Genomic DNA, 9,450 nt, shown 5'->3' with positions numbered 1-9,450 from the left:
ACCACTGCTTTAGGTTATGCATTATTCTCATTGTTATTGTTTTAGTTGTGATCACGGCAGCGTGAAACAAAACAGAGCAAAGAATATATCATATAAGATATCATAGCGTACTTGCGGCTATCTAAATATCATTGCGACACTTTAAACAGGGAAACCCCCTAAAGATACGTCAAGGGGATCCTGCAGGTATGGTGACACCAATTTTCCAAAAGAGGCGATTGGTCATGAGGCTGTAGCTCCATCCTGCAGCCTGACTGAGCTCCAACAAATTCTGCTGTGGACCAGACTTGTGACAGAGTTAGATCAGAAGTGAGTCAGCTATGTTGTAGAGAAAAATACAACTTGAGCTTCAGTAGTACAGTACAGGCCCTTAATCCATGCCACACAACAAGCAAACACAAAGAAAAGCCAAGATCATGGCAGTGAAATTATGGGTGATAAAGCTTTTATAGCAGAAATACGAATGTGAAACCAGATCTTTCGAGGTTCATGTAGAACAGAGGTCACCAAGCTTTTAAAAGCCTACATCACTTTTCATGTCAGCATAGATATGCCTTTAGAAACTTGAGAAGTAAAAGCAAACATAAATAATAAATGTATCAACTGACGTGCAAATACAGAACAAAGAATATTGAAACTTAACACATTTGTTTCCAACAAAAACTGACACACAAGCAAATACAAACACAAATGATTAGCCAAAACCATATTTTAATGAAGTGTTTAAGGACTCATTAAGTGATGGCATTGCACACAGACAAATATTTCATTCAATGGCGAACAGTAGAAAACGTTGACAATCCAAGTGTAAGGCCTCAGCAAGGGACAAAATCAAAACTGTGTGGGAGGAAAAAGGCAAAATCACATCAGCACAGCCATATTTCCATTTCCTCATTCATTCATCCAAGATTCCATATTTACATCGATCTGTGAATACTCAGGGGACATTTGTAATCGTTAAAACAGGGTTAGTCTTACTGAGCACCATACTTCACTGTGTTAATGATTAAACACTGTGATAAGGAGTTATTTCCGGACCCATATGGTCACAAACATGACTTATACTTCCTTGTTCCAACAGAATCAAATTAGTAAAAACCTTCATGGATTAATTGATGAATAATATGAACTCACATGTGAACATTCATTACATTCATTCTATATTAAAGAAACTATCAAATAGAAATACAATAAGGGTTCATTGATTCATTCTTGATTAGATGATCAGCAGCAGCCACAAGTTGTCTAATTTTGGTTGATATTTAAAGGAATTAATAGACAACACAAAATATAGTTGTGTATATCTTTGTTGTATGAAATGAATGGACTGACCTGAGGGCCATCATGTTATGTAGGTGAGGTCTCTGTTGCTTCGTGCTGCAGCTGCATCTCACAGCTCTCCACAGCTGCTTGTCGCGGGGTCACTGTCGCCATGGGGATCCCTAGGTGTTCCGGCTCTTTGGGTTTCTTATCCGCTCGTATACACAGTTGACTCGGCCAGTCCGCCTCCAGGTCCGCCTTGGGGACCTCGATGTTCCCGGTGTACCAGAACACCCACCATATGAGGCTGAGGAAAATCACGATGGCGCCAGCGTAGATCAGAAAGTCATAGTAAAAGACGTTAGCGAACACACCGACGAGAAGAACGATAAGTCCCAAGATGTCAAAGGCCACGGCGAGCCAGAAGGAGCAGACACAGTGACCCAGGCCCCGCCGAGAAAGCTCCATGGTCCCGGTCTCTGGAAGAAAGGCCTGGATTTACTCCTGCTGGGTTCGCGTTGCTGCATTAGGTTGCAGGTTGCATCTGAAAGCTGAGACAGGTAAGTCACAACGCATCGGGCGGGGCGGGGCTTACCTGCGGGGCTTACCTGCCTCCCACAACAGCCATCAAATTCAACAATAACATGTGATACGATTGATGATATCATATAAACATGTTTCTCATTGCATCAGTAATTTAAATGAGTACAATTAAAAAATGTGAATTTTAATAAACGATCTTTAATATCGATCTGAAATATCTATTACTGTTTAGCACACAACTAACTGATGACAGTTTTAAATATTTACAACTGTTTCAATTTAACTAAACACACGTATTGGAAACGTTTGGTTACTCATGTGCTTTGGGAATCTATGGGAAGAGATGAGCAGGAGACTGGACAGGCATGGACGGGTACCAGGCTTAATGTGTTTACTGAACATGTAGAGTGCTGCCTGCTTAGTACACTTTCTCTATTTCTTATCAAGATGGGAATTGAGTTAATAGACAGCATAGTTGTGGTATTTAAGAATTTGGACAGCCGTCGTGTCGAGGGCAAACATATGAACTGCTGAATATGTCGGTAGTTCAATAGGTATTGAGACAAGACAGTTCCATTAATTGCCACTAGATGGCTGCAGAGACCGCAAAATCTTAAGTCTTGGCTGGATGGGGACTTTGGTACCAGCTTTACCTGCAGTGAAAGGTGTGTTTGGTGTGTGAGCGTCTCTATTATCTAAATCTGGGTTTTGTCTGAAGACTATTTGCACTTGTCACACCAAAACAAGTCAAAATGGTGAGAACTCTAGTTGGGGGCAAGAGATGGGAATCCACCCAAGGAATCTCAGAAACATTGGAATTTAGTTTCCAAGGATACTGGTTCAAAACGGCAAATTTGTTAATTTGTTAAATTGGTTATTGACAGATTTAAAAATAAAATAAAAAAGTCAACTATCCATTAAGTTTGGTTCGTGTAGTCTGAATGTTTTTTGAGTTAAAGCTACTTTTTAGAGCCATCAACCACAAATCCCATGTAATCTCGTGTGTGGGCTCAAAATAATGGCTTCTTCCCTGGATCATGTCCAACACAGCTTGTTGGCATTGGGAGGGCTGAGTCTCACATTGACTTCAAAATCAGAAAAGCAATGAATTACATTAGAGAGCCAAGAGTGACTCGAGAGATCAATTAAACAGCAGAGATTTGACTTCCGAGAGAGATTTGGGTTTGGTGGGGAATTGTTTGTTGTTGTGGGCTTGTACATGCAAAAAAAGACAACATTTCAGTGCATATTTAAGCAGGCATATTTTATTTAAAAGCTTGTTTCTGTTGATGGTGCCTCCATCATGTGGATCTTCATCACACCAAAAGGCAAATTAAGTGTTAAATTAAGTGACTCATACCAGAAACCTGCAGCTGAAGTGCTGCACCTTTCATCAAAAAAAAACAAAACAAAAGCCGATATATTCAGTTTAACAGTTATATTCTTTCATTGTGCATCATTTATGTGTTTTGCACTGTGGACAGGGTGTGAGGGTGGGGGGGGTTGGTGTTGATCACATATTTGGATGATCCGTTCCTTCCAGTCTGGGGTCTGGACAGAGGCACCGTGCAGAAAGTTTAGCGCTCGGTCCTCACATGTTGGTGCTCATGCGGGTTTGGCTGTTGGCAGGCGTGAGTTCCCCCTGGCTGCCCTCTCTGGGTGGGGACTACAGAGGAACAACACCAGCAATGAGCTTTGTTTGTGTGACTAGTAATGTTTAGCATTGTTAATGAAAGTCATGGAAAGATAAAGTCAACCTTGTTTCAATTCTCTGGTTTTGCATATCGGCCCATAACCTGATGGGTTCACACACTCTCCCCTCAGAGGGCACAGATGAGAGGGAATCATCTCATTTACCTTAACGTGGATCTGGTTGCGCAGCACAGCGGCTCGGAGGATCATGGCTTTGGCTCTTCTCTGGAACTCCTTGCCCATATGGATTGACTTCTCAAAGGTGGTGCTCCTCTGATCCACATCCCTCGCATACAGGATCTAAAATCAATGTCACATTTTCAGTTTGTCAGGATTAAAAAATACAAATAATTGCATAGATAAATGTCTTATTGTTATACTTTGTCGTAGCTGTGTCTCACCTTGCTGTGGGAGTCGATTCTTGCATTGATGAGCCCTTCTAGTATGAGCTGGGTGAGTTCGTCTTCCAGAGCTGCTACTGTGGTGTTGAAAGCCTGAGCCATCTTAGTCATGTCTGCTGACACATACGGGCTGAAATACTGAACACAAATCAAACAGTCAGGTGTTAAGGAAGAATGTTTCTCCGTCAGCAGAGCAATGGGAAAACAACTTTTAATGACAAACTGCATACAAACATCAATCAGCATTGTTAAGGTCAAATGAAAGCAACCAGAAGGTCAACTGGAATCCTGCCCTTAACTTTACATTTAATGTGTCAAATGCATGTGTGTGTGTTAGGCATAGAGTAGCTCCCACCTGTATGAGCGCTCTGTTCCTGATCTGGCTGTACAGTGTTTTGACGTGGGGGGCCAGATACATGTCCAACAGGAGGTTGTCCTGCAGGAAATATGGCAAGAATTAAACCCAATACTCTCATTCATAATGTTCACTGCAGAAGTCTTCACAGGTCCAATGGATCCTTCAGAACCCCTGTCCCACTGAATCTTTGTTACTTATACTATATATTGTGCTGTGTGAGAGGCATGTGAACATTACAATGGTTCTATGATTCACAGCCCAGTCCATTAACATCACAACGCTCCTGCTGCTTACCTTCATTTCATCCAGCAGCTTGAGACAAGACGCATACTTTGACTCGTAGAACTTAAAGATAATGTCACGGATCTGAGGCTCCAATTCTAGAAATAACTTAAAGGAGCTGGGAAAGGTGAGGAGGAAAAATGATTAACAGGTTTCAATTTATGAAATACACCAAGTACTCTTCTGTTGCCACCCTTCATCTGTTAAATAATGCATCTGTGTTTGTCTTCACATGTCCTACCTGCTTGAGATGACGTTGCGTTGGAGCTCCTGCCTGTCAAACGTAGCCAACGCACACAACCCACCGTACACAGCTACATTACTGGGTGACAGGAGCTGAAGGGAACACACAGAAATGCATGACAAATGAGATTGGAGGCAGCTTAAATTAGTATGTTTAACTACAGTCTACACACAACCAAGTGTCAACTGCCGGGCTGAAACCACAGAACTCTGGATTCTCACCTCTGGACAGTCACAGTGGTCAAACGAAGCCTGCAGGAAACACTTGGCAGCTGGTTTGTACTTCCGAGAGGCCAATTCTGCAAGTCCTGAAACACCACAGAAGAAGAGGTTTAAATTGAGCTCCATAATGCAGAAGTGTGTTGCTGACGGCCACCATCCTGTGCTCCAGAGTCAAATGACAATTTGCACAAAGAAAGAAAATACCAAATCTGCAAGAACACAAAATCCATCCCACCCCCTAAAACAGAGCCCGTGCAGTAAAGAGAAGGCATGAAACTGTCTGGGTGATAGAAGCCATGTGTCTTACCTGCAGCACACTTTAGTTTGGTGAGGACGGCTTGGTTTTGGCTGTCTCGCTCTCCTCTTTGCTGTAACAAAAGATCATTCAAAAATGATACGATGTTGATGTTTCAGTCACAAGCCACTGCAGTCAAAATATATTTCTCCACATTTTCTGAACCATGAACACCGTAACCATAAACACAGCACACACACTAATGTCTACATTAAAAGTGATGCCGGTGATGAGCTCTACACTCACCTCAGCGATCTCTGGTGTGGACTCTGCCTTGCTGACGTAACTCAGTACATGGGACCAGTTCTGGAGGTAAACGCTGACCTGGGGATTTAAGAGACACAGATTAAATAAACTGGATGAAATTTAAAAATAGCACACACACGGCAATTCTGCCACATTCATTTAAGTGTGTCAGGCTGGTGTGTGTAATGTAAAAAGTTGAGACGACAGTGAAAGATAGGACCTCTAGTTGGCATCAACACTTTGTTATTGTTCTAATAGTAACTACCATACTTCATGAAGGACAACACAAACACAATGTCCTACCTTGATGACATTGAGACACATGTTGATAACATGCTTGGCGCTGGTACAGTAGTCCCTAGCTCTAGAATAACACTTGAGGGCATTACTGAGGTCACCACAGTCTAGGTAATGGTCTCCCAAGTCATCATGGCCCCTCCTGAGGGACGGATGGGAAAGGAGAAAGAGAATTAATCTTCCAATGTCTGTATTGTTACATTGTACTTGTTGTACTCAGGTAGACTTGTAAGAGGCCAATAGAGCTACGGTACCTAATGCTCTCTTTAATGGAGTTTCCCTTGTAGTTCTTGAGGTCGGTGTCCAGTTTCTCCAGTTTGAGCAGAGCTTTCTTCCTGGTGGACTCAGCCCAGGCCGAGTCCAAGGGAGGAGGAGCGACTCCCCCTTCAGGCACCGTGTCTGGTATCCCCTGCACCTCCCTGTGTAGGTCAAAGAATTCACACACAAATGCTGATTTGCATTTTCCCATCAAGAGGACAAGGAAGAGAAAGTGGTGACAGAAACATGAACTCAAAAATAAAGAATAATAAAGAAGAACAAAACCTGCCATGTATGAGTGAATGACAATAGTTTAAAAATTAAATTCAGTGGAGAAAACTACATTTGACCAACAAAATCAGAATTCAAAATGCAAAATTCATGTGCTTTATTGTTACACACACACACACACACACATCTTACCGCGTGGCCTCAGTGAGTCTCCGGTGGATGTCTTCATATGTGTCAACATTGAAAGTCCTCTGAACAAAGGTGAGCGCCATCTTGAGGGCTTCCACTCGGAGCTGGGGGCAATGCTCAGCGATGAACTGAAGCCTCTCGATGCGCATCAATCCACTGTAGCTGGTGGCATACTGCTCCAGGTCCTAGACATGGTGAAGATGAGAGGGGAGATAAATACAATATGGTTACAAACTCAATACCACATTCACACAACACAATTTTGACAAAAGCACTTGATCTGAGGCACATGAGCCACATGAATGAGGATCCTCAGGTATGAATGGGTCAACAATGTGATTTGAGAGGCTTAACAAGGCAGTGCAGGCATGTGGGCAATATCTAGTGTTTAATATCTGGATCTGTCTCTGATAACGGTAACTCTGAGTTTACACACAAGTGTGAATCATACAGTTATGACATCATCTCACAAACAGTGATGTCATCAGCAGAGTCAAGGTGATGTCATCAGAACATATTTCTAATTTTGTTTACTTTTTCTTCCATCTTCATTTCTTTTCTATGATTGAAGAAATTCCCAAAAATGTTAGGTAACTCATTATGTCATCTGTTGCCGTCTCCAATAAAATATATGACTGAAGAAAACGTGTTGAGCAGCTGAAGTGGGAAGAAATTGTGTCCTTAGTTTCCAAACGATTGCCGAGTAAAAGCGATGGAACACAGTCATAAACATAAACATGCCCCTTCCCCAAACTCAATGCCTCCAAATACAAACAATTATGTGAAAAGATGGGGGACAAATACCAGTGTGGGGTTCTCCACTATGTAGTTTGTGTCTGGAGCATTCTGCTGGTCGTCCTGAGGGTCTGCATCGATCTGCATGGGCTCCACAGAACCCTGACAGAGGGGAACAGCAGGGACAAAGGTGAGCATCAAACACAACAACAATAGCAGAGGAACAGGCCACCGAATTAAAATGATGGTTTCAGGTTTCATATTACAGGTGTAATAAATTACAATATCGTGGAAAAGTTCATTTATTTCAGTAATTCAGAAAATGTATATACATTATATTATAATGTCATATATTATAGATTAATTACACACAAAGTGAAATATTCCAAGCCTTTATTTGTTTTAATTAGAATATTGTGAAACGTAAAATATTAACGCCTCGCGGTGTCATACTCTAATCAGCTCATTAACTCAAATCACCTGCTGAGGTTTCCTGAGCCTTTAAATTGTCTCTCAGTCTGGTCCCGTAGGAGACACAAGCATGGCGACGACAATGATATTCTAATTTATTGAGATGCACATGTATCGTGTTGGTATCTTCTATCAAATTAAAATAAATAAATAAACAAACAATATTCTCTGAAATAAGAACTGCTTTCGGACGTCCACCAAAATAAATGCACATAGCCTGGACTACGTTATTGATACCACTTGCAAGCTAAAAATACTTTAAGAATTTAGAGGCCTCGGTTTCGAAACCGTAAGAAAAGAAAATGTCCTTGGTTTTATGTGGACTAAAAGGTAAGCCAAGACTTTTGCAGACTAACAACAACAACTCTCAACACTGACCCAGAGACATAACCTTTCTGTCAGGGAGTTCAAGACGGACACACAGTTTACGGAGGGTACCCAAATGAAGAGTCATAGCTAAGGGAGACGTTTAAATCAAATAATATGTTGATTCAAAATTTTGCGCCGCTGCTTGCCACTAACCACAGATTGTCGTTAGCTCATTAGCAGGCCGGCGTGCTGATTACATTCAATCCAGACAAACATTGCCGGCATTGAAGTTTAATTGTAATTACGCGAAGGTAAACTTGTCCTGCATTACAGTTATGACGTTGAATGGAAAGGTAGGTTCGTTACAAACTAAGGAAGAAGCTGTGGTGACACTAGCTGTTAGCTCTGATTGCTAGACTGGTAGCTAGCCGTCATTAGCAGCACATCAACACTCCGCTAGCTTCACCTCGATAGACAAACTCGTTTGCGTGTTGATGTTCGGAGACATCTTTATTAAACGTGTTTTTAAAATTATTCACGAACAAAAGTCAATGTTTTCAATTCCGTCGTTGTTGTTTCGAGCTACAAGAGGCCTTAGCTTAACAAGCTACGATCCTGAATCGAACAAATAACACAAACAGAACACGGCTGAATATAAGTGAACCAACAAAAGATGGTACAAACAGGACTCAACTCAACTAAAGTAATAAAGTAGTTACAGTAGGACACAGCGCATTGCACCGAGCTGCTAGATAACACAACAACACAGCGAAGTTCTGTAGTGTAGTAGATATTAAGGTTGAATCTTTACGTCTATTGTATGGAAATAGAGACGTGCTCAATCAATTTAAGTGAATCTCTTACCTGAAAGTTAAAGACTTGCACGGGTAAAGGCATGTCCTCTTGTGTGACGGCTCCTTATTGTTTTATACAGAAACACGAGTTAGGAGACATAAACAGAGGAAGAGGGGAGGCGTTCAACCGCTTCTTCTTCTTCTGCGCTTTTCTTCTTCTTTTTCGTTTCTGCTTCTTCTTCGCTTCTTCTGTGAGTTTAGCGGTGGGTTGCATATATCAAATGGTGCGTCACCGCCCTCTATTGGTCTGGGGTATGTATTGAGTACTACATGTCACGCACATTCTCATCACTTACTGTCAGTGATCATAACAGAATGAAGCAAAGCAACAGGACACTCGTGGTTCCTGAATGTATCATCAGGATAAACTGCACAAGGCTTCACTGCCCACGATGGGACTTTAATGTCCTTAGCCACCGTTTCACCATTACACAGTGTTACCCTTATGTTACCCTTGTGTTATCTTGGTATTTCAGCAGGACTAATGTAATCTACAGGTAAATGGAAGCAAACTGTATTGTTTGGAATAAATGATGACATCACTCTCAGTCTCAAGTTTTCCTT

General features: G+C 41.7%; 2 protein-coding genes across 3 annotated transcripts; both read right to left on the bottom strand.

The window, feature by feature from the left end:
* Positions 1-711: 711 nt before the first annotated feature.
* On the bottom strand, positions 712-1,791 carry LOC142993525 (transmembrane protein 238-like). The gene is made up of 2 exons (XM_076144287.1): positions 1,333-1,791; positions 712-837 (listed from the first exon to the last, which is right to left on the bottom strand). Exon 1 carries the CDS (start codon positions 1,726-1,728, stop codon positions 1,348-1,350), a length of 381 nt encoding a protein of 126 aa, XP_076000402.1. The 5' UTR covers positions 1,729-1,791; the 3' UTR covers positions 712-837; positions 1,333-1,347.
* A 1,261-nt stretch (positions 1,792-3,052) lies between these two features.
* Positions 3,053-9,053, bottom strand: gps1 (G protein pathway suppressor 1). Of its 2 annotated transcripts, none has more exons than XM_076144319.1 (14): positions 8,897-9,053; positions 7,322-7,414; positions 6,521-6,702; positions 6,094-6,258; positions 5,846-5,981; positions 5,543-5,620; positions 5,309-5,369; positions 5,002-5,087; positions 4,778-4,872; positions 4,549-4,654; positions 4,252-4,332; positions 3,876-4,034; positions 3,661-3,795; positions 3,053-3,469 (listed from the first exon to the last, which is right to left on the bottom strand). In XM_076144319.1, the coding sequence occupies exons 1-14, from the start codon at positions 8,927-8,929 to the stop codon at positions 3,395-3,397; spliced, it is 1,485 nt and encodes a 494-aa protein (XP_076000434.1). In that variant the 5' UTR covers positions 8,930-9,053; the 3' UTR covers positions 3,053-3,394. The 2 variants fall into 2 exon arrangements, with proteins under 2 accessions (XP_076000434.1, XP_076000435.1); XM_076144320.1 differs by having other exon boundaries at positions 3,897-4,034.
* Positions 9,054-9,450: the final 397 nt, after the last annotated feature.

This window comes from Genypterus blacodes, unplaced genomic scaffold (genome assembly GCF_046128005.1).
Source record: "Genypterus blacodes isolate CSIRO-AG114 ecotype Tasmania unplaced genomic scaffold, CSIRO-AGI_Gbla_v1 ptg000028l_1, whole genome shotgun sequence".
Lineage (NCBI taxonomy): Eukaryota > Metazoa > Chordata > Actinopteri > Ophidiiformes > Ophidiidae > Genypterus > Genypterus blacodes.
This window is presented reverse-complemented; position numbering and strand designations above follow the sequence as displayed.

Coding starts and splice junctions, on each gene's coding strand:
- LOC142993525 (XM_076144287.1), bottom strand. CDS start 1,728: ATGGAGCTTTCTCGGCGGGGCCTGGGTCACTGTGTCTGCTCCTTCTGG.
- gps1 (XM_076144319.1), bottom strand. CDS start 8,929: ATGCCTTTACCCGTGCAAGTCTTTAACTTTCAG. Junction 6,259..6,520: donor AGACTCACTGAGGCCACGCG/GTAAGATGTGTG, acceptor TGACCTACACAG/GGAGGTGCAGGGGATACCAG. Junction 5,088..5,308: donor CAAACTAAAGTGTGCTGCAG/GTAAGACACATG, acceptor GTGGTGTTTCAG/GACTTGCAGAATTGGCCTCT.